Source organism: Python bivittatus, unplaced genomic scaffold (assembly GCF_059951505.1).
Source record: "Python bivittatus isolate LINGU-HERP-01145 unplaced genomic scaffold, Pbiv_v1 ctg000330_np1212, whole genome shotgun sequence".
In the NCBI taxonomy this organism is placed as follows: Eukaryota; Metazoa; Chordata; class Lepidosauria; order Squamata; family Pythonidae; genus Python; species Python bivittatus.
The window spans coordinates 34,048,459-34,074,052 of NW_028277058.1; the positions used below are offsets into that span (position 1 = coordinate 34,048,459).

The 25,594-nt window shown below is 37.1% G+C and overlaps 1 protein-coding gene across 3 annotated transcripts in view; it reads left to right on the forward strand.

Annotated features, from left to right (window-relative positions):
* ATF7IP (activating transcription factor 7 interacting protein) overlaps positions 1 to 25,594 on the forward strand; it is a 103,753-nt gene that overhangs the window by 57,917 nt on the left and 20,242 nt on the right. For all 3 annotated transcript variants that reach the window (XM_007427708.3, XM_007427707.3, XM_025166346.2), the window contains 7 exons: positions 781 to 923; positions 6,213 to 6,350; positions 8,256 to 8,321; positions 9,343 to 9,416; positions 9,964 to 10,052; positions 18,744 to 19,394; positions 19,623 to 19,708. In XM_007427708.3, coding sequence (XP_007427770.1) covers positions 781 to 923; positions 6,213 to 6,350; positions 8,256 to 8,321; positions 9,343 to 9,416; positions 9,964 to 10,052; positions 18,744 to 19,394; positions 19,623 to 19,708 — 1,247 coding nt within the window. The remainder of the gene's footprint in view (positions 1 to 780; positions 924 to 6,212; positions 6,351 to 8,255; positions 8,322 to 9,342; positions 9,417 to 9,963; positions 10,053 to 18,743; positions 19,395 to 19,622; positions 19,709 to 25,594) is intronic.

The window sequence follows — 25,594 nt, forward strand, 5'->3', positions numbered from 1 at the left end:
TGCAGAAAAATAGATCATCAGAGTACTAAAAGTTTTTCACAATATTGAGATGCCTTTCCTTGTGGCAAATATTAGAATTGCTAGGAGAGCAAATGTATTTTCAGGTTCATTTTAGTTCTCATATGACTTAGATGCTTTATCACTACTGAATCCCTAGACCATGTTAGATCTTAAAGCAGAGTATTGCACATGCATTTATATGATTCAGGATTGGCAACAAATAAAATGAATAAGTTGGGGTCATAGCATCAACAAAACATACATGCAGACGTACACTTAAATAAGAGAGTTGTTCTAATAGGTTTTCCAGCCGTATTTGGAGACTTTCCTAGATGCAAAGTAGGTGCTCTGCCACTGAACTATTCTATCTGCAAGATGTTTTTCCTGCTTGGTATTATTATCATTCTCTTAAGAAACCTAGTAACACCATGGCTGATCCACAATCACATTGTTCCTAGTGAACCAAAGAGGTAACCTCTTACCACCAACTTGCTCAATATGGTGGGATAGTTGTTATCTTCATTGTTTCCACCTTAATTTTTGTAAGCATACATTTTAAAAATTCAACTCATATATTGTACACTCAGTGTTGAGACCTATTGAATATTTTTTTTAATTTATGAACAAAAAAAATAGATATTCTTTCCTGCTGCATTTTTCTCTAATTTTGATGAAACTGAATTACACGTGATTTTTTTTTTTTTTGGCTTTTGTTGAGAGAATCATGGCCTTGAAAAGGGTAACTAAGAAGCCTATAAATAAAATCAAAATAAATTATAGGTGAGGCATCAAGAAGAAAGCGTTCTAAATCAGAGGATATGGATAGTATCCATTCTAAACGTCGGCGGTATCTGGGAGAATTTGAAGCAGAATTTGAAGTAAAAATTACAACCAAAGGAGATGTTCATCAGAAACTTGAAAAGGTAAATATGATTTTCTTGATTTGTGCATTTTAGGTATTTTGCCTTTTAATTTAAAGCACTTTATTTTTTCCAGCTATATTAAACTTTCAAAATCCTTAATCTTGAAAATAAATGCTTGGCAGAATTATGCTTAATAAAGGAACAGAAATTATATTATGGAAATGTTGCTGTATTCTATTGCTCTCACCTAAGTTATATTTCTTTAGTTTATTGACAGGATAACAAACACATTCTTTCCTTTTTACCCTCTATATTATAGAAAGGTATAGTTTTTGCTGGGCCAACTGAAGCCTGCTTATTAAAGGATTAAGAGTAAATTTCATAGACTTCAGCGAAACTGGACATCAGTTGTACTTTATTAAGAGATCTTGGGTATATGCTTGACTTCTATACTGAGAACTATTGACTAGAGAAAAATAGGCCAAACAAGACAGAAGTCAGATTACAGGTGGTCCTCATTTAATGGCCACTGGTTCAGCAACCATTTAACTCATGATGGCACTGAACGAGTGATAGTTATGACCAGTCCTCAAAGTTCTGTCCTGTGCAGCGTCCCCTCAGTCATGTGATTGTGATCCAGGCACTCAGCAACTGGCTCAGATTTCCAGCCATCACAACGTCCTGCAGTCATGCGATTGCAATTTGCAACCTTCTCTGCTGGCTTCCTACAAGCAAAGTCAATGGGGAAGCTGTCAGGAAGTCGGAAATCGTGATCACCTGAGGTCCTCACTTAACGACCAGCACAGTCCCCGCTTAACAACAGTAACAGGGAACTACTATCACTAAGCAGCATGGTCATGTGATGTCATGCTTTATGACCGCATCACTTAATGATGGAAATTCTGGTCCCAATTACTATCATTAACTGAGGACTACCTATACTTTATTTTTATTAGCTAATACATGCTAGTACAGTGGTACCTCGGTTCACGAACTTAATTCGTTCCACGATTCTGGTCGCGAACCGAATCAAATTTTCCCATAAGGTTCAATGTAAATAAGGTTAATCCATTCTGAACCATATGTTTTTTTTTTTACCACAAAAATATGAAACAAAGTACAGTACAGTATGAAGAGAGAGAACACTAACCTTGCTTGAGGCGACACCAAAAAGCTTCACAGCAAGTGTCTGTCTGCGACCGCGATCTTGCCTAGAGGAAGCCACGACCACGTATCAGAGCAGGGAAGATGGCCACGGGTCGTGTTCATCACCCGATGTGGAGTTCACAAACAGAAGCAAAATTTTGCAAACACTGCTGTTCGCGAACCAAATTGTTCGTGAACAGAAGCGTTCGTGAACCGAGGTATTACTGTATATTAATGCTTCTTGCTGCTGAAATAATTAAGCCAGTTTATAAGAAATACTGATTTATAAAACAAAAGAATAGGTGTTGGTTAACTCACTCTTAGATTATCACCACATTAAAAGCATATTAAGAAAAACGTACTAATATGAAATTTACTGCATCTGTTTCTTGTATAATTTATCTAAATAGTGTTACATTAGGCAGTAAGAATCACATGGGTTCAGGGAAAGTCTCATCCAGGAAAAACAGAACATTTGTTTAGCGACCATTCAAAGTTACAACGGGGCTAAAAAGTGACTTACAATGGTGCCCAAAGTTATGATCGTCTCAGTGCCCCGCAGTCACATGATTGCAATCCAGACACTTGGCAACCAGCTCACACTCATGATGGTTGCAGCATCCCGAGGTCATGTGATCACCATTTGTGACCTTCCCAGCGGCTTCTGGCTAGCAAAATCAATGGGGAACTCTGATTCATTTAATGACCGCCGCACGAAAGGGCATAAATTGAGTCCAGTCACGTGATGATTTACTTAATGACCGCATCACTAAATGACCTAAATTCCAGTCCCAATTGTGTTCATTAAGCTAGGACTACCTGTAGCGCTTACTAAATGATGGTGATGTTGATGATGATTTTACTCTTCGTCCTGAAACTCAAAGCAGTAGACATTAAAAACTCAAGGCAATCTAAAAATAAATAGTAAAAACTAGTAAAAGTGCAGTATTAAATAAACATACTCCAACAGTTTATATAGCTGACCATCTCACAGTATGACTCTGGGTGGGAGGCTAACAGCAAATTAAAAACTAAAAACCCCAAAAAACAATTGTAACAATGAAATATAACATTATGTGAGGTCCAAACAATTCATTTGAGAATCAGTAGCAAACAACAAACCCATCAGGCTTACCTAACAACCTGTCCCCAATGCTTGAGGGAAAAGTCAGGTCTTTAAAGCCATATGGAAGGCTAACAGGACCACTGCCATCCAAATCTTGGGGTGGGGGGGATGCTATTCCATAGGGCAGGTGCAGTGACAGAAAAGGTATGTCTCCTTGATCCTGCTAGATGGCACTGCTTCATAGAAGGGACCCAGAGCGTTCCCATCTGATCTGTTGAGGTAAACAGAAATAATCAGACAGACAGTCCCACAAATAACCTGGGCCTGTGCCATGTAGGGATTTATAGGTAATAACCAGCACCTTAAATAGTTCTCAAAAGCCCACTGAAAGTCAGTGCAACTCATGAAGCAGTGATGTTACACAAGGATATTGTGACGTGTCAAAACTTCCCACAGCACTACATTCTGGACCAATTGCAGCTTCCAAATGCTCTTCAAGGGCAGCCCCCCTGTAAAGCATGTTGCAGTAGTCCAAAGTGGAAGTGTCTTAAGTGTAATTAACCATGAGTAAGGCTTCCCAATCCAGAAATGGGCACACTTGATACACAAAATGGATTTGTTCAAAGGCCCTCCTAGCCATGGCTGCCATCTGCTTCTTGTGCAGCAACCAAGAGTCCAGTCCAGGTTGCACACCAACTGTCTAGAACAGTACAACCCTGTTCAGCATTAAAGATCAAAAATCTTGAGATCCAAGAAGCCTCAAAACCACAGCCTCTCAGTCTTAGCAAGGAGGAGACAAAGCTTGTTCTTCCCCAGCCAGACCCCCACAGCCTCCACACACAGAATGGAACCTTAATGGCATTACTTACTCAGCCTTGGGAGGAGATGTACAATTGGATACCATTAGCATATTGACAATATTTTACTACATGTCGACAGATGACCTCGCCCAGTGATGCCATGATACCATTGCCTGCCCATTCCCCCCTTGGCACCAATCTTTCTGAACCCCAGCCAACCCTTCCCCAAATCAGGGCCCTATCAACCAACTGGCTGATCCTGACTTCTGGGGTATTTCTGCCTCATACTTCATGTCCCCTAACCTACATCACCATCTCACACTCCTCCCCTCCCATTTGACAATCTATCACACCACACCAGTTCCCACACCCCGCTCTCACCCAGTTGGTTGAGGGGGAGGAGTTGCAAAACCACTCTTGCAGAATTCATGTAAGCTAGGTGTGCCACTACAACCCTTGTCTCTTACCCAAGGGGAAACAAACAGTGGTACTCTAGTTAACACTGGCCCATCGGTACCTCCCACCAAAAACCTTCCAACACAAAGATTTGCCAGTTTTTGGGTAGCAAAGATATAAAATCTCAGAGCCAGAAAAAGATTGAACAATCAAAGCAAGCTCTGGTTCTTTGGAATTTTGCCGTTGCGTGAATCCAGGAAGATGTGTGAAACAGATGGCCACTGCTTTGCATGGCTGATCTTAGGGCAGTGGCAAGGTGCAGGCTGGACCTCTCAAAGACCACCAGCACCTACTGCCACTCAGCGTGGGCTTCCATCCATATCCTCCAGAAAGCCAAAGCCAGACCTCATTTAATCACCAGCACTGTCACTCCTTTGCTGAAAGTTCAGTCCAGAGCAAGCAACTATTGTTGCTGCTGTTGCCTAGGCAAGGAATTTCAAATCTGCTGCCAACATGTTACCAAAGAATCTGCAACAGCTGACCAGTGGTGCTTCAGAGACAGAGCTGCACCATCAAACAGGTAATCAGTGCCACTAATATAAAGTAGAGTCTGCTGTTGTCCCTGCTGCCACCTCAGCAGCCATGACCTTCAGCCATGCGGCCCTGACTGGACCCCATTCATTTGCAGGCCACCAGGCACCTCCACTTTCCTGGTCTTTCAGAAGGTTGTTTCCAAGGTTTCGTGCTCTACCAGTTCCAAGAACAGCTGCTATCACCATGCTACCCTCAAACTCCAAGTAAACCTGATGGGCTCCTAATCCAACAACAAACCTCCACAACCTCCACTGACATACTAAAAGCCAACAACTTCTGTGAGCCTTACATAAATATATACCTGTAGAGAACTACAGAGTTGACTTTGGAGAAGGAATGCAAAGACTTAGCGAAATATGATTGAGCCCAGGAAGACAAGATAGCATGAGAAAGAAACTTAAGGTTGTTCCACCTTGACTGTCTTTGGCATAAGAAGAAGGAAAGGGAAAATGCTTTCAGGCTTTTAAGATTCTGTTGCTATATTCTATTTCAATAAAGCAGAGTTCCAGTATTTCTTGTGAAGTCCATTTCCTGAGCCGGCCTACCTCAAAGGGCTGACAATATCCACTCTTGGTGCCATTACTAAAAAAAAAATATGGAACTATTCACAAATGTGTTGTGTATATAAATTAAAAAGTAACAGCATAGTCTTTTATATTGGTACATGTCTGAAGTTAATTAACAGATTACATGATAGCTAACAGTTCATGCTCATTGACGTTTTTAGTATCTGTAATTGCACAACTCCAGAGAGCAAAGCTGTAGGGAAAGTACCATTCATTTACAGGAGATACTTTAATTCAGATGGCTTTTGGAAACAGACCCAAATAGTTCGATTTCAGTTATAAATTCCACTGATATCAGTGATATGTTCTTCAATCTACATGTGTACTGCAGCTTTACTCTATTAAAGCCAATGGAAAATATCACCATGTGGTAACTTACCCTTTCGTTATTGTATAAATAACTATTCTTCAGGAAGCAGATCTTGCAGTCTAAACACTTCTATTAAAAATAATTTTATCTCTGTGCTAGGCTTGGATAGTACTATGGAAAAGTCAGTCTAACAAGCATTATAAGAGTTTGCTGAACCTTACTTTAAAATAAGCAGAGAAGTGCTAATAAGTAAGAGTATGAATTGAAAATGAAATTCACTAAATGTGTCGTCATTGCAAGTATATTCAAGATGTATTTTTCATAGATATCTTTATATAATAAGTAAGCAAAAAATTAAATTATCTTATTTAATTTTCATTTAAATGTTAAAATAAAAAGTATTTTAATGATGTAATGACTTACAACAAAATTTAATTTTAACTGACTCATTTTTCATTTATATTTTTACAGGTCATCCATCGTTTTCTAGAAGAGAAATTCAGTGCCCTGCAGTGTGCTTTGTTTGATAAAACTCTAGTAGATTTGAAAACCAGAGTAGATAAAATTGAATGCAGTAAGAGACACAAAACCGTCATTACAGAATTACAGGTATTTATGCATGTGTGTTTGAGACTTCATACTTACATACTTGGTTTTTCCTCTAATATTAAAATGTAAGATACCTGCTAACTAATGTATATTTTCCTCAGCTAAATATTCCCATTTGTATTTGCAAGGTTTTTGTTCTTTGTTTCAAAATTAAATCCACTAAGCATTTTTATGATAGCTGCTGGCATAAGAAAATAAAATATCACATCCAGTATTTAATTTGTTAACACAAGACATAGAGTAACTGAATAGGTTGAGGGACACTTTTCAGTCAATCCCCCTTTCTTTCAACTCTCAAATTTGATTTGGATAATCTCTTAATCCTTCAGAAGAAGTGGAGGGGGATAGTTGAAAACAAGGTCCTTTTCTGTTCAGCAGGTAGAGATAGCTTATACAAATGCCTTGTGCTAAGCATAACCAAAGTTGTTTGTGAAAAACAACAGTAAGCAATATATCACAAGAAACCCTGACCATTCAGACAGAAAATAAGAATCTGGCACATAAATATGGAATCTACAGGGGAAACAAGGAAGGGAATTGTGCAAAGTCATCCAGGATTTGGGTTGGCAAAAGCTTTTTTGGAGATAAATCTAAGAATACAAGATCACTTGACAGACTGCTTATTTGCAGGATATTGCATGGATAATGTTCCTTATATTTTTCTGACTCATGTTTGTTTTGATGGTTCTGATTTGGTGGCATCAGCACTTTCCTGCTTGTCTTTGATGGATTCGGCTCACTTTGTGTTGCCAGAGGTCATAAATGCTATTCCCAGGAGGAAGAACAGCAGCACATTGATCTAGACTGATTATTATTTTATGTTATTTCTATACTACGCTTCCTCCACAAGGTGCTCAGAGCAGTGCACAAAGTCAGAACAATAGAATAATATTCAATAAAACCATCACAATGAAACAAGAATGCAATAGTATTTAGCAATAGAAGAATTTAAAACAAAATTCATTTAAATAGCCATCTGATCCTGGCTGTGGTTACCCTGTAAATGCTTTCATGAACAAGCATGTCTCTGTTAACTGAAACAAGGCAATGTGGAGAAAAGCTGTACTTTCTCTAAGAGAAAGTTAATAAATTAGGATACTGTCACTAAAAAGGCCATACTCCTAGTCACCACACTGCAAACTAGACCCACAAGTTTGATCTCAATCAGGATATCCCCAGCTTATTTTAATTGGCTGTGAGGTATTAGGAGAGAGAGAGAGACTTTTGACTGCTTTTATCTTGCTAGGGTTATATAAACTAAACTTGACATTTTTAATTGGTCCAATAGCTTATAGGTAGGCAGTGCATCCCTTTAAAGATTAGTGCTATAACATCCCATTTGGTTGCTCTGTTTAACCATTAAGCAACTGCATTTTGCACCAACTGCAGCTTCCATCCATGTTGATTGCCTGACATAAATCTCATAGCAGGATAGTTGGGAAGTTATGAAAGCATAACCAAATTTGGGCATAACCTGCATTGACTCTATCACTGCCTCTAGTGACAGTTTGGACTCTAGGGACCTCCCAAACTATGTATTTGTTCATTCAGAGCAAATACTGTCTCTTCATGTCCTTTGCCATCCTGGCTAATAAAAGTGCCGGGCAGGGAAGAGTTGGATGGAACAGTGTTAAGGCTAATGCCTCTTCTCATTATGGCATGGCATTCTTCTAAAGTAGGTAGAAATAAAACCACATTTTTTAAAAAGCCCCACTTGATCCAACCATGTAAGATAATTTTTGACCAACCCTGGAGTTCCTTTTTATGGTTGACTTAGTGTTTTTTGTGAGGTAAGCAATGATGTCTGAGTTCTTGGTTTTTCTTGATGAAACCAACATTATAAAACTGAACTACATTAATTTTTTGAGAACATAATTAATTTTCCTGCCTTTCTCTCATTTTGAGGCTAAAATTGCAAGATTGACAAAACGTTTTGGAGCAGCTAGAGAGGACTCAAAGAAAAAACCAGAAGTAAGGATAGAACTTTTTATTATTTTCTTGATTTATCATTAAGATCAAAACTGTTATAAGTAACAGTGCACATTTTGGTATACCAGTATCTTTTTCATGCATAATGTTTCTAGCTAAAATTCTAGAATGGAATCCAATTCATTCTTTTGTATAATTATAAGTTTATGTGTTAACTTGGTAAAGCTATTAAAAACATTAATTTGTCGGTTTGTATCTCTAAACTGTAATGAGGTACAATCTTTTAGGGTTTCCCAGTTGGAGTAAGATGAATGCCATAGCAAAATTTTGTAACTTTTAAGTCAGTGAAGGATTTAGTGAATGTTTAGCTGTTACTGACAAATCAGTGTGATTACTTGTTAATACCCAGAATATTTAACTAATACAATGTAGCTCCTCTTATCTACTAAGTTTTCTAGACGGTGATGAAAGAGAGGATTAAACATCCTACCCCTAAAATTTATTCTTGATTAAAACTAAGCTGTGGCTGCAAAATTGCATTAAAAGATGCCATTGTTATTTATAATTGTTTATTTAACCATTAGACTATGCAGGGCAATTTTATATTCATGCTTCTATGTTATCTTTCAAAACCAATTGTTCTACACACTTATTTGAAGAAAGCAGAGCATTCATAATTCTAATATACCTTCATATTGTCCAATTCATGAACTAGGAAAAAAACTCCAAAAAATGCTTGATTTTCTTACCTTGGTTAAAGTAAGAATGGGAAATCTAAACACCCATCTTAATACGCCCTGATGGATGATGTCCTATTGCCGCACTAATATATTATCAAACAGCAGGATTGTTTTGATGGTTTAAATATGCCAGTTCATTTAGTATGTCAGAGGCTTCAAGGGAGGAAATATATTATATTGTATCATGAAGTATGCTTATCAAGCAACCTAACAGACTTCAGATTTTCTGAAAGCAAAAAAGTGTGCCTAGTGGAATAGAATGATCATTTATGAAATACAAAGTTTAGGTAGTAGGTCTCACATTGGTTTGTGTCACTTTGTAGACTCTACAAAACACACCCCATTCCCCAGGAAAAGCAGTGGGTGATACAGGCAGTGTCAACAGTGTGACGTATCGGTAAGCTTTACATCCATGGTTATTATGCTTTTTTCTGTGGAAACTTAGTTATAATTGAAAAGATAAATGCTGCATAAGAATACAACATATTTTGGGGCCAACTGTATTTCACATGTCTTACTTATAAATGTGCCTTATTTTTTTTCTGTTATTCAAAGATCATATATGTTAATCCATTCTCATGTGGTGAAAAACATAACTAGGCATGTGGACTTCTTAGGGCAAAGGTTAGCAGCCTGTAGTCTTCAGTTCCCATCTGCCTTAACCATTGAGGTATGATGGCAGTTAACATCAAACAAAACATGGAGGCCAGAGGTTGTTCATTTTTGTTTTAAAGTGAGAAATACTTTTTTCTATTTTTTTAAGAATTCATTTTTAAGGTTTTGTATTACATGTACAGTAGATATGCAGAATTCAGTGGTATTGTGAATGAGATGATTTTGAATAGGGTAATAATAAATTATTTAAATTTAAAAATAGTTTTCCATTAGACTTCCTGCTATACCTCCTCTGCTTTATATAGCTAACACAAATCTTTATTCTGTAGAAATGCTGGTACAGTGAGGCAGATGCTGGAGTCCAAGAGAAATGTAGGAGACAGTTCATCAACTCCTTTTCAGTCCCCTGTGAATACAGGTAAACCCATCTCAGTTATGTATATTATTATTTTTATGACACATTTTTTAAAAATCAAAAAAGTAAAAACTGCCTTGGTATAAGTCAGCCAAACAAAAGTAATGTAGATGAAAGTAGCAGATACTGTCCTGTTTAAACCCAGTAGTAGCATCAAATAATATCACATTCTTAAAATGAAGTATGGAGAGTCCTGTTCTTAATCTTAGTAGTTTTATTCTTAATGTATCCTTAGATATTCATAGAACCAGTTAGAATGCCATTTGGAATAAGCCAGGCTGCAGCACTTTGTGCTGCTGGAATTCCACATCAGCTCTAAAACTAGAATAGATGGAGCTTCAGAACAGAGACACCTCTCATTAGACATACAGTGACTGAGAGGCAGAAGGTCAGCTTTTGTTTCCTTCCCTCCCTTTAAAGCAAAAAATATAGTACGATAAGTGCTCAATGTGTTTTGCACTATCAAACAGAGTTTTAACAAAGATGCTTTATTTAGAAAAAATTAGGTAGTATTAAAAAGAAAATTAAACATGCTTCCAGATGTAGTTTTTTCAGGAGCGTGTAACTTTTGAGGGGATTCCAAGGGTCACAGCTGGGCTTTGAATTGCATGTTGGGTACCACATTTCGGTAAGTAGAAAGGATTAGAATAAAATGACTGGATAGATCTGAGACAAAAATTTGATTGATTTAATGTAAATTTAAGCTTATGAGATTATTTCCATTTACTTAAAATTATAATTTGATGCTAACTTTTGGAGACACTTTAATGGCTATATCCAAAGCTTCAGTGGGGTGCTATGAGCTCTGAGGACTCAGGTTGTCATTTATTATTTCAATTTATATTTTCTGCCCATAAAGTAATAGCTAGTCTTTACAAATCAACCATGGCATAACTCATAGTTTATTACTGATGTCTTTGATCTCATGGCCAATCAGTATGAACATAAGTTATTAACATTGTGCCACTGTAGAAGGAGGAAGTAAGAATAGTAATTATAGTTTCTTCATGTTAAATGCAATATTTAGTGGGGTAGATCCTGAACTCCCAAACTTTTTCAAACTTTGCTCAGGAAAAGGCATTCCCTGGCCTAATCAATCCTCAGACTATTTGAAGCAAAATAAGAACTGAATTAGGCCTAGAAATTAATTAGTGGATGGTGTTCATGCTTTAAATAGATGGCAAAAGATTGTTTTGTATTGCTTGTCTGAATACATAAGGAAAAAATAATAAGAAGGAGATTTTAAATTAGGTAAATTTTAATTCTTTACCATAATCAGCTTGGATGAAAAAAGTTCACATAGCCTGATGGAGTGGCTTCAAGTGGATGATTATTGAAAACCAATGAAATAGTTCTGCTTTTTTTCTATTCATGTATTCTGCTGCCTGATGGAATGGCTGTGGGCCAGATGATAGTTTATGAGAGCCAAAGGAGTCCCAGGCAAACCTTGAGTATGTCAACAGGTAAATAGTGCCAGCGTTCCTTAGCTGAAGTTTCTAAATTACCTTCAGTGGCATCCCACAAAAACTCTATTTGAATTATAAAAGTATTTGTGATTCAACTTTTTGCCCAGAAAGAGTCTTCAAGGTGACTTAAAATTAAAAATTTCAAAGCAGTTTAGAAATTGAAAATATATCCAACATTGAAAATAGGCCCAGGTGAAATAAATGTACTTTTGTTTCAGAGAAGCACTAGAGCTTCATTGAAAAAGCCCCAAATCTGTTCAGCTCTAAGGAAGTTGTCTGCAAGCACACTGGAATTCACAAGTGCCAGTTTGGGGACTTCAGATCTACCATCAGTATACAGGTACTCCTTGGGTTACAACAGCAATTGGGACCGGAATTTCCGTCACTAAGCAATGCAATCATAAAGCACAATGTCACATGACTGCATTATTTAGTGGCAGTAATCCTGGCAATCCTGGTTGCTGTTGTAACCTGGAGACCATGCAGGTTGTTAAGAAAGTACCTCATGTGATCAGATCCTAGGCAAGCAGGCCGGTGAGCGAGAGCTGTGGGTGGCTGGGTTGAGTGCTGTGGGCGAGCCGGCAAGATCTTGTACTCCATAGTGGGGCTCCTGGGAAGAAAAAGTGGTGGGAGTGACTTACAGGAGCAACTTGAGACATTCCCTGCCAGTTTTCCCATTGATTTTGCTTGTGGAAAGCCAGCAGGAAGGTCACAAATCACAGTCACGTGACCATGGCTCACTGCAATGTCATAATTGCAAGCTGGGCACCCAAGCACCTGGATCATGATCATGTGACCACAGGGACACTGTGACGGCTGAACTCTGAAGACCAGTCGTAATTCCCCCCCATTCAGCGCCGTCGTAACTTTGAACAGTCGCTGAATGAATGGTCATAATCTAAGGACTACCTATATACACTGTGATGGCCCACCTTTTTTGGAGCGGCTTACCTTGGATATCCAATCTTCTCTACCTTATTGGCTTCTGAAGGGCTGTAAAGATGTGGCTTCTTAGGAAGGCATTTGAGGATGTGGAAGTTTGGTTCTTCCTTAACAGAATAGTGCTACCATGGTTTGTGAGTCATTCACGATTTGGATTTTTTAGTTTTATTTTAACCATTGTTGGAATGTTTTGTAAGGTGTGTTGAACCTATCAAAATGTAGTAGGATAAAAGCTAAATGAAAGGCTAGGTTGGGAACAGGTCATCCTGGAGGTCAATCTATGTGGTTACTAAGACTTGACACTGACTTGATGACATATACAGGTAGTCCTCGCTTAATGACCACAATAGGGACCAGAAAATTCATCATTAAGCAGGGTGGTCATTAAGCAAGGCATCACGTGACCGCATCCGATTTTACAACATTTTTTGCAGAAGTTAAGCAAATCACAGTGCTCATTAAGTGAATCACATGGTTCCCCATTGATTTTGCTTGCCAGGAGCTGGCTGGGAAGGTCACAAAATAGTGTGACCCCAGGATGCTGCAACTGTCGTAAGTGTGAGCTGGTTGCCAAGCACCCAGATCGCAATCACATGACTGCAGGGGCAACTGTGACAGTCGTAAGTGCAAGGACCAGTTGTCAGTAGCTTTTAGCACCATTGTAACTGAATGGTCACTAAATAAATGGTTGTTAAATGAGGGCTATCTGTATTCCTTTCTAATCAAGATAGATTTGTTTTTTTTCCATCTTAAAATATCTGCCATATTTTTCCAGATCTGTGAATAATTATTTTCTAAGGTTTTTCCAGATTATACCCAATTTATTTCCCGAATATATCCATGGACTTGTAACAGTGCAAACCTACATACATGAATTCAGTTTAATAGTTGCATAATATTTGCTTAATTTTCTCTATGTAAATACATGTTTCTTCAGTGCACAGAAATTACTTTCTATCAAAAACCATGCTGTTCTTCCAATCCCTCCTCCCTCGAGATATATATTCAGCATATTGGTTGAATACACAAGAGAGAGAGAGAATAGACAGCTTTGTCTTACTCCTTTGCTGACCTAGATACAATCTGTTTCACTATGTTCCATGCAGATTGTAGTTTTCTGTCTTCTGTATAGGTTTTGCATAAGGACAATATTCTGGGATTCCTATTTTTCTAAGGACATTCCTCAGCTTGACATCAACAATATAATAAAAAGCTTTTTTATAATCAATAAAGCCCACATTGATGTCTTGGTACTCAATATGTATCAGCAATAATTCCTCAAGCTTTTCTAAAACCAACTTGAACATCTGCTATTTCCCTTTCCATAAAGGACTCTAATCTGTATTGCATGGTCCTAAGCATTATTTTGTTAACATGAAGTTTGCACATTATGTTGACTCTCCTCTCCTTGGTGGTATGACCCCTTCCAACTTCTTGGCCACTGTTTCATTCTCCAGATTTGTTGGCATAGTTTGTTTAGAACCTTTACTTATTATTCTTCTGTTGCTTCCCATATTTCTGTAGATGTTCCATCAGTTCCTCTAGATTTCTGACAGAGTTCTGATGTAACATCATTTTCTAGTACTACAGGATCTTGTAAATAAAAAGTACCTTCTAAAGTATCTTGGATGTTTACCTCTCTACTTACAGAATGTCAGTATACACCTTCCATTGTTGTTTCCCTGATTTCTGGAATCAGTTTGATGTTGGAACTTCCTTCTGAATTGGAGATCTTTTGGAAAACTTTGTTTTTGAAGTCTTTATATATTTGAAGTTGTTACATATGTCATTGTAATACTGCTTCTTATCTTTTCTAACAGCTTTCTGAAATTTTTGTTAAGCTCCTTCCTGAGATCTGTAGAGACCCACAAAGAGGACCTTGGAAAAAATATGCAGTGATGCTTACAAAAACATATAGAGAAACATGCTTTACACTGGGGAAACAACAAAAACATTAGGAGTAAACTAAGACTGACTATGTGCTAATTCCCTGGGGTAAGAGAGGGAAGGAAGGAAAAACGCAGTCAGGCTTTCATAATTCTGTTATTATAGTTTATATCAGTAAATAAAGTATAGTTCCAGTCAGACCTCTGGAGTTGTTCCCTGGTCTGGCTGACATCAATCTTGAAAGCTACCTACTCTCTGTTAAGAAGCAGAGAATCTTACCTTTGACTATGGAGGTAGCAACTGAACTTCAGGGCATCCTGCATTCTGCAGAACACCTTGCTTCAGCATTATTGCAACCCTTGACAACAGGTGGAGTTACAAATAACAAATATGCAAAATGCCATGTTAATAACAACATTTAGGACAAGGTTTGCTTTAGCAAGCAGTAGCACAGCCAGTATTTCTGCACTTTCATGGGAGTTTGCCAGAGAAGTTTGGAGACAACTAAGATCAATTCCTGACCTTCACAACTCAGTGTGAATTGTTTATGGCAGCCTGCACAGCAGAATTTCCTACAGATTGCATCAAGGTGACTTTTGTGCTGAGTTTGCTGAAAGAAGAAGCAATAGGCTGTGTCCATCACTGAAGGCAATAATCCAGTACTGGACAGTTACCAGAATTTCTTGCAAAGATTTAAAGCATCATTTGATAATTCTGGTAGGGGAGCAACAGCTAATCAGGAGATTTGCAAGCTAAAACAAGGTCAACATAGAGTTCATGTATACATCTCAAGTTTGTATTTGTTTGCTAGGGATGTCATGTGGAATAAGTTGACTCTGACTGACCGGTTTCGAGAAGGGCTTGTTGAAAAGCTGAGAAATAGCATTGTTGAAATGCTGAGAAATACATTGGTGAGACAAGATACCTGTAGAGAGTAAGGAAGATGACCTTGATGGAAATAAGCAAGAACCATTACCTACCTACCTAAGATTTTTTAAATCCAGAGCAACAAGATAACATTTGGAAGCAGCTCAGGCAGACACCACCTTAACTCACTGGAATATAAGAAGGTGGAAGAGATGCAGCACAATCAGACTTGCAAGACTCTGTTATTATAAAAGTCTCCAGATTTCATGAATGAAATATTTTTGATATTTTGGACAAATATGTAATGGTGTATGTGGATGACATCTTCTTGGAAGACCCTTCCTTGCACGAGATCCATGTCAGAAGTGTCTTAGAGAGATTCCATAAACACAAACGCTTTCCTAAATAGGAGAACTGTGCATTTGATCTTCCCAACTGGACAATTTGGGTTACTGGATCTCTCCTGAAGGCATACAAATGGATTTTATTACTGATATCCCCCGCACAGAGGTATGCAAGCATTACAAAATGATTCATTTCATTCCTTGCAAAAGCCTCCCATCAATCCAAGAAAAGGCATGACTTTTTTTTTTTAAGGCCACATTTTTAGGTACTGAGGCCAAGTCTGTCTTATGATTTTGGATCACGGATCTCAGTTTACTTCTAAGTTTTGGAAGACACTCAAATTCATTTGTCATCTTCAAATTCATTTATCGTCTTCAAATCATCCTGCCTCTAATGGTGAAACTGAGAAAGTAAGCTAAATATTGGAGAAATATTTAAAATACTATATCTGTCAGCAAGAAAATTGGTCTATAAACTGTTGCTTCTTGCAGAATTTGCCTACTATAACTCAGTGTATTCCTCCATTGACATATCTATCTTTCAAGCAATCTAGTTTCCACTTTGCATTTTGCTCTCCTACATCTGCAGTTCCTCGTGCCTCAGATTTCCTGCAGGAGAAGCAGGCTGCTCAGCTCCTCTTAAAGGAGTGATAAGATTTGCTCAATGCTGCATGCAGGCAGACTGCAAACACATGCAAGAGGGTGCCAAGATTGCAGTAGGAGATCTATCTATCTATCTATCTATCTATCTATCTATCTATCTATCTATCAATCAATCAATCATATTTATATGATTCTCACACAAGATTTGATGTGGCTTTCATCTTAATTTTTTGTCTTTTGCCCAACCCTCCAAAAAGCTGTACTCAAATAGCCCCTTTCCAGTTGTTTAACAAATAAACCCAGTGCCCTTTCATCTACAATTGTCTGCATCAGTGAAGCTTCATCCTTTTTTCCACCGATTGCTACTTGTGCAGGAGGGAACAGATGCACACACACACACTGCAGCTAAAATGATCTAAAACAGTTCTGCCTCATCCTATTCTAGTGATTGGGGAGGAAGAATATGAAGTGGAAGCTATTCTGGACTTTAGACACAAGGGGAAATAGTTGGAATATCTGATTCCCTGGAAAGGCTCTCTGGAATTAGATTATGGGAAAGCATAACAGATGTCTACACCCCATGGCTTGTATGCCAGTTTCATCTAAAATTCACAGGGAAGCCCCATCCCCGTAATCTGCCACCGATTACAGGGAATCTGTATCTGTGGGTCCCAGGATAAAGAAGACTGCTTTCCACCATGGTGGGCTCTCTAGAACAGGCCATCATGCACCTGGAGGTTTGTGTGTGTGGGGGGGTGTCCCTAGCTCTATCAACCTCTGGGCTGCAAGACTTGTTGGGCAGACCTGGGGAGCCATCAGAAGAGGACAGGGAGAGTCAGCTCGGACAACAATATATGAGAGTGGGGAGGGGGATTGCCTACTCCTACCTCTGTACTACAGGACTTGTCAAGTGATCTCAGGGGAGCTGCCAAGCAAGGGGGTGAATCTGTAGTTTACTCCCATGACTCCATTCTGGTGTTTTCTTTCTTTATGGGAGGGGAGACTGAGTCTAACCAGGGAGGTGGTATAGAGAACCATAGAGATGACCTTGGAGAAACCATGCAGCAACAGTTACAAAAATGTATGCAGAAACATTCTTTAAGCCTGGGAAACAAAGAAAATATTAGGAAGAAACTCAGACTGGTTCTGCTTTAACTCTGGGGTATAAAAGGGAGGGAAGGGAAAATGCAGTCAGGCTTTCAAGATTCTCTTACTATAGCCTATATCAATAAAGTATAGTTCCTGTCAAACTTGTGGAGCTGATTTCTAGTCTGGCCTACCCCAAAGGGCTAACAAGATCTTTGTCTTTCTTGCCTTTGGCTTCTCTTCTTTCTTGGCAACTTCAGTCATCTGTTCTTACATCCAGATTGGTTTATTCTGTCTCTTGGTCTTTAGCAGTCTCTTTTCACCTCCATCAAAGAGATTGTTAAGTTCATTCCCCAGTTCCTCTGGTTCCCGATCAATGAAGTTCAGGACTTCAAAGCAATTCTTGGTGTTCTCCTTAAAAATTATGGGTATATGCTTGTATTGATCATACTGTGGAAACTGGTTGCCTTTCTTCTTCTGTTTTAGCTTAACTTGGAACTTGCACATGAGCATGATCTGTTCCATGGCCAGGCCCTGGAATTTGTACATAACAGCGGCTAAGATAATTTATGCTTCCCATTGGGTATTAAATTCAGTTCCTTCAAAAAGACTGGCAAACCATGCTCTGGAAATATACATCAATGTCAGAAAATAACTTCATATTTTAAAAATGTCTGATAAATGGTTTCCAAGTTAAAGTCAGTATCAGACGTTACTAAATTTAACTTGGAAACCATTTATGGTTTATATTTCTGCACATAGACTTCTGAAGTTTGGTTTCTCTTAACATAATATCTTGAAACAGCAAATTTTGATTGATGATAAAGAAAGGATTGTTTCATCCTTGTTTTTTTGACAATTCTTATTATTTTGACTTACTGTTTTTGTTAATTTCTGACTTGATTTGAATAATAGTTTTTAAAGTACCAGATTGATTTATCTGTTTGAATATATTGTTTAAATTTAATATTATTGGTAGAATAATAGAGGAACATTTTTTTAACATTTTGAACATTCTTATTAACTTTGTAAATCTTTTTCTTTTTTTAATGTTTTAGTCTATTCATAAGTATCTTTAAAACCAAATTAAAAAAGAAAAATGCTATAATAACAATTTAATATTCCGTTCTTTTTCATAGAAGAACTATAATGAAACAATAATACCTTGATATATCTGTATACTAGTATAAAGTTATTCCGCTTTTTAAAATATAGCAAGCATTAAATTCTTTTGCTTTCTTTGCCACTTTTTCACAATATGTTAAGCCTGAAATAAGTAAGTTTTCAAGAATGTCTTTTTGTTATAATAATGGTTTATACTTTTTATTTTGTTGACATCAAATATCTAATAAAGCCCATATCATGATTCATGTTTTACATGAATTTTTAAAAATATAATAAATATGTTGATTACCATGATAAAATTGTCATTTAATTTCATTTTGCTATATTATGAAATAGCTGATTTGACACAAAATTTTCTAACTTTTTCTTTATAGTGTCTGCTGCTTCTCTTGCTACTCCACAGACTCCAGTCAGTGGACATCCGAAGCCACAAACACCAGTTACTTCTGCATCCCTCACATCTGGATCTTTGACAACACCTGTTCTTCCCACAGCGAACACTGCAACAGTAGTTGGTACCAGCCAGGTAGCTGGAGGCAACACACAGCCAATGTCTGTTTCACTGCAGTCTTTGCCAGTAATCCTGCATGTACCTGTTGCAATGTCCTCTCAGCCTCAGCTCCTGCAAGGTCACACGGGAACTTTGGTTACTAATCAGCAATCTGGCAATGTTGAATTTATACCTGTACAAAGCCAATCAAATGTTGGTAATCTAACCAAAACTCCTTTGTCTCTATCATCGGCTAATTCAGCAAAACCAAACAATAGCCCTTCAGTGTCCAGTTCGAGCATTCAGAGGAACTCTCCAGCTAGTGTTGGCTGTTCAATAGGGACAACCCTTGCAGTGCAAGCTGTTTCAACAGCACATCCTGTTGCACAAGCCACAAGGACTACTTTGGCTACTGTGAGTACTTCAGGAATATATACTCCACCCATCAGCAGGAGCTCCATACAAATGAAGATTCCTATATCAGCCTTCAACAATTCAGCTCCTTCTGAAACAAACACTACCACAGCTAGAGTTGGTAAGTTGTTTTTGTTTTTTGCCATTTGACTGGATACGTAAGAGATGTATGATCTCTTGATTTCAAAGAAGTAACTGACTCTGATCTGTTGCTGTTCAGATATTTTAGTGAAAATAATCATGTTAAACAAGAACATGTTTCCGGTTGCAGTTGCTATTAAAATAATTATATGTTTTTAAAAGTGTGTTCATTAGGCAATGCAATGAAGTTGTTCCTTGGTCTCCTTAGAGAATCAGACATCCAGGTTGTTACCACCTCCACCACCAGCAGCAGATAATTCAGCAAATAAGAAAGCAGCTGAGGTGCCATCACAGGTATGCTGGTTTGTTTGTTTCTATGCAGACTACTACATTTTTCTTCCATTCAGCAAATCAGGTCAGATGTTGTAATTGCTTATTGGGCACTTATAATTTAGTTTTTATTTCAAGTGTTAATAAAAAGTAAATGTTACTTCCTTATTATTTATTTAGTATATGACATAATTTTTGAACAACAGAATCTGCCAATCCTAGAGTAGTCAGCTGTTCTTCTCTACAAGGGACAGATAACAGTTGTAACAATTAGAGAGCTCTTCAAATAGTACAGTATTTATAAATTTATAAAGCTAAAACTAATCATGATTGCTTCTGTGTTTATGCAGCTATTTCCAATTACAGTTCTCTTGTTTTATATCCTCTAACTTTTGGATTTGCTTAGGAGCTTTGTGCTTTAGGCAACAAATAGTGGTGTGCACACAAAGCTTTATAGTTGCTGGGAATCAGTTTTTTGCTAGTAAAAATTTCAGTAGTAGTAGGCAGTCCTCAGTTTTATTTCACTCTTTTTGTTTTGATTCTCATATCAGGGAAACAATATGCTGAAAACTATAGTCTGTTAATGGCCACGTTGTTTCTTTCCTTCCTCTTGACATGAAGCATGTTTTAAGGCAATTGCTGGCAAAAAGAATTAGAAGCAACCTGAGCTAAGCTAAAAGTCAAGAGAATATTCCTGCACCAAACATCTTGTCAGGAGAATGTATTAATGTATTCATGGATGGGAATCACTTGCTTTATTAGATCTTCAGAGTTATCCTCAGTTATCAGCTGTTCTATATCAGAACAGGGGTTGCCCATTCTGCAGCTCTCTCATTTGAACTGAGTCAGCAGGGAAATCATGAGGTCTCAGAGCAACACATATTGCACATTGAACAAAGGAGGTCATAAATTTCCTTGAATTCCCATCATATTTGTCAGCCAAAGAGGTGCTGGAGAGTTCCACCTGTTCCAGCAACAGCCAAAACTGGTATGGGGACCACCAGTTGGTAGATTCTGTCCAACCTGCTGGCCTAGGTGGTTCAACGTTTGTATTAACTGGTCCATATGGGATACTGGTAGATTCAGATACAGAGGCAAGGTATTGGCAACTTGGACAACCATCTTAGGAATTGTGAAAGATTATGCAGCTCTAGTTGATCCTTGAGCTCTAGGTGGAGACTGCCCTTGCATCTTGATGGGGTAAGTAGCAGACAGATTAATTGTTAAGCTCGTGTAGACACAGCTGAAAATTGTAGCTCTCCTGCCTTATATTATAGATAACATGGCTAGATTATTTACTTCATTGCATTTAACACTCAGAAGGTATACTTACATTCAGAAGATGCTGCCTTCTGCTGTACGCAGGAATCAAAACCTGTGTATAGTTGTGCCCCTGCATTTGAGTTCTATACCCTTTTCTCCTCCCTTGCCAAGTCAACCAGAAGGCTGTTCTCTTGCTGGCCTTGAGAGGCACCCTTGATGTAACAGTTCTCTCTAGCGAAGACATCATTGGTTCCTGCCTCAGTGGTTTCATTCCTTACAGATTGCACTTACGACATACTGGCCCAAACATGCCCCAATTGATTCATATCATATCTTTACAGTGAAGGTCACATTATGTTCCAAAATACGGTGGTAATGAATAAATCGAGTGTGAGTTGGATGAAATTGTGTAAAATTCTGAGTGAATGTAAAGCAGGAGTATGAATTACTCCACTAGATGATGTCAGTGGATGGGTAGGAACAAGATAGGAGAGACAGAAAAAATAATCTGGCCATTTGGAGACCCAAGAATGAATGTTTATTGTTTGGTTTCTGCTGTAAAAACAACGCCAATGTTTCAAATACATGGTTTAAGCATAAGTCTATTCATGCATACACATGCTCTAGAAATGACTCTAAAAGGTTGCTTTGTTTACAGTGAAAGTTGAGCAGATCAGGGAAGGATTATAAAGGTGATGAGAGGTCATGAGTGTTGGATTAACCAATTTTTGGTATGGTCAGAAGTAGATCTTGGGGAAAAAGATATAGAGGAAAATGAAAGAGTTGAAAGTAGAATGACTGCAGGAAGAGATAGTACAAAAGTATTAGAAGATAGCTTATTTTCCTAATAGAATCAATGGAAAGTGGACATAAGAAAGCTACTTTCAACTGAGTGAAAATAATTATTTTATAAAGTGCCTCAGAATGTGTGGAGTTATACTAATGGGAAGTATGAAAAGCATGCTTAGTGGAAAGATGAAGAGGCTATGGATGAGGGGGGAAATGCATATAATAGAATTATTGCTGCAAAAAATAAGGACAAAGTATAGATAATGTGTATAAGTGTGTTTAAAAAGTTGTTACAAGGATTATAATGTATTTTAAAAAGTTCTTACAACAGAAAGCAAGGAACAGTTAAAACAAGCAAAGGAATTATAGAGCAATTTTGACGGAAATAAATTGTGAAAATTGAGTGAAAAGAGCTAACCCCCCCCCCCATCAAAATGAATGAATTAAAAATAAACATGATGAAATGACATAGTATGAAGCAGAAGCAAAGGAGATCTAGAAAGAGTATTTTAGAGATTTTTATGGGAATGATAGTGATTCATTAAAAAGTGAAATTGAAACAATGTTATGAATGTTTAAGGAAACGTTGAGAAAAAGTGAATCATAAATATTATAAGAATGCTAAAAAATGTTTTAAAAAGGCTGAAATATAGGAAGTGTTTAAAATATGGATGTGATTTGCTTATGGAGTGGCCTCTAAAAGATCAAGAAGAATCAGGACAGTCTGCTTCCTTCATCCTGGTTCTGCATGAAGTCATCAACAAATATGATTGATAGTTGGTTACTGGATGTTATAACAGCATATGACAGAAGTAAAACATGAATGAAAATAAATGGAAAGCTTAATGACTGGTTCAGCACTGAACAGGGAATATGATCAGGATATATTATGCCTCCTTGGTTCTTCAGTATATTCATGGATAAATATATAAAGAATGCTTATGATGACATAACAAATGTGTTGGTTGGGGATGTAAATGTGCATGTATGCAGACCATGCCATGTTTTTGACTGAGCACTCAAATGATATGCAGTGAATCTTACATTATCATATTGTGATGTATATTCCAATGAGCACCATAGGTCTGAAAATTAATGCATCAAAAACCAAGGTAGTTGTGTTTGACAGGGAAAATAAGTGAATTCTAAATCATACATAAATAGCAAAAAAAAAAAAAAAAGCAAGTACATGAATTAATGTAGCCTGGCAGAATTTTTATTAAAGATAGGGAAATAAGTGCAAACTCAAATAGGTAGTGGGTAGTCTGTAATGTGTTGTGAGGAGTGAATTATGAAAGAAACAAGAGTAATTGTAAAAGTATGTTCCTTCTCAATTTTTTTATATGGTAGTAAGAGTTGGGTATGTCAGAAGAAATATAAAAGTATGTTAAATGTAGTGGGAATTAGTAATTTAAGAAGCACTTGTGGAAAAACTAGAGAGAATCATCAATGGGCAGTGAATAAATGTGGATTAAATATAAAAGTACAGTACAGTAGGATTTGATCATATAGAGTAAGTGAATGAGGAATGAATTGCAAAATGAGTATATGAAGGAAGTATATGAGTATATGAAGGAAGAATATATGAGTTGAGAACAAAAGGGAGACTGAAGTAGTCATGGTTGGGTGGAGTCGATTACATCTCAAAAAGAGAGAAGTGAACATTTTAAAGAACAAAATCAATGTATGAATAAGTCTGAGTATGTGGTAAAAGTAAGGATGGTTTCCAGGGGTACAAATGGAAAGATGTTATGTATATTAAACTAGATTTATTTTATCTCTCTCTCTTACCTTGTGCATGAATTTATTTTTCTTGCTACTTCTTATTGCTTTTCTGCACTTTGCATGATGTTACCCACTCTGGAAAAAAATAGCAATGGATATATGTATATAGAAAAGTGGAAGCGGTGCAGTCTAAAATGTGGTTGCCTTTATGACATTATTTGCAAAAATATTGGAGTGATCAAATTTAATTTTCCAAAATTGTATAAAATAATTTCAAGCTAGTTTGGTTTAAAAGAGAAGTGTAACAGCTAACATTAGTAGAAAATTTTGTGAATATGAAAATGTGCCATCTGCTTAAAGAATTTATTCTGGAGTAATGCCCTTTCCTTTTAAAGTTCAGTTGAACCAACTATGCATTTAAAAGATAATATATTAAAAACATAGTTATAAGAGTACTCACTAAAGGAAAACCTGAACAAAATTTTAATTTAATCAGACCATTAAATCTGTAAGTAAACCTGTGGAAAGATTGCAGCTGTTACTGATGAAAATAGGTAACAACTCTGTTCTGTTATTTATTAATGTTATTGATGGAAATAGGAACTTGCAGTTGAATTATTTACAGATTTATTGGTCTCTTTTAGAAAAAAATAGAAATTAATGTGAGATACATAGTTTTAAAATAGAAATGAGAAATTAAATCTAAATTAGCTAACAAGAAAGAAATATAGTTATGAATGAAAATGAACCTAATTGCTACTACCCCCTCTTTCACTCTCCCTTTCATGTACCTAGTTTTCACACATAATTCCTAGTTTATTGAAATAGTTTTCTATGGTATTCAACCTGGAAACTTTGATTCAAACATTTCCTCCAAACTAGAAAATGAAACCAAGATTTTATATCCAAGTTCACATAGCACAGTTCTATGGACTTTAGAAATTTAAACAGTGAGAAAGTAGAAAAGAATGTGCACTTCTTTACATGTTTGGTAAAAACAAACATAGTGTTCCTTGTCAAATATTCAGTTGTGGGTAATCCTGTATAAATTTTCCTCTTCTCCATTTAAAAAAAAAGTTTTTCTTTTAATTGTAATAAATTATCAGTCCATTTCATCCTCCTCACCAAAGGCTCAGGGTAAAGGTAGCAGTCATGGGATAGGAAAACTGGCTGTCTTATGGAATGGTGACTCGTTCAAAAGCAATAAAAGAAGCAAGTAGCCAGCACACAGCTTTTGCTCTGGAAAAGAAATAAGTGGCATTATCCATACTGTATGATAAAATCTGGACAATTTATCTTGATTATGAATTATCTTGAAAATGTCATGGTAACAAGGTTCATGGTGAAACCTAACCGGGATAGTGGAAACCTGAGGAGGCTATGAAGAGCATCCGGAAAAAAAACCCCTCCAATTCAGTAGAGTATAAACTACTAAGTAGTCGAAGATCCAAAATTACATGTGGTTCCCAATAATCTTAGTTGCATCTAACATAACTCCTCCAAAAGTTAACCCCCATGGTAATTTTTAATATAATAGATATTGACATTCTTCTGAAATATATTCCCATTGCATGGAAATTGATATCAGAACAAATCAAATGGATTCTCCATGCCCTATTTATAGCTTAAAGACTTATTTTTCAGCATTGGAAGTATAAACATATGATCTCAACTACAAATCGCATTAATAGTGAAAAAGGGTTGGGGACCTAAATTCAGTGTATTGCAGCTGGGAAAAAATGGATCATTAAGAAAAGAGTTGAAGTTTAAACTACCATGGTTATAAAAAAGATTGTTTTGTACAATTCTGTTCACCATTCTCAAAAAGGATATCCTAAAACTGAAAAAACTTACAGAAAAGGGCAACAAAATTATTAATTCAATGAACAGTAACTTAGGTTATTGTTGGGATATACAACAGCTACTGCTTAAGTTACATAAAGCTTGGTGGTAGACGAAGTAGTATTACAAGTGGTCCTCATTTAACGACCGCTCGCTCAGCAACCATTAGAACTATGACAGCACTAAACCAGTCCTTGGAGTTCTGGCCATTGCAGTGCCCCCACAATCACATGATTGCAATCCAGGCAACTGGCCCACATTTCCGATCATTGCAGCATCCTGTGGTCACGT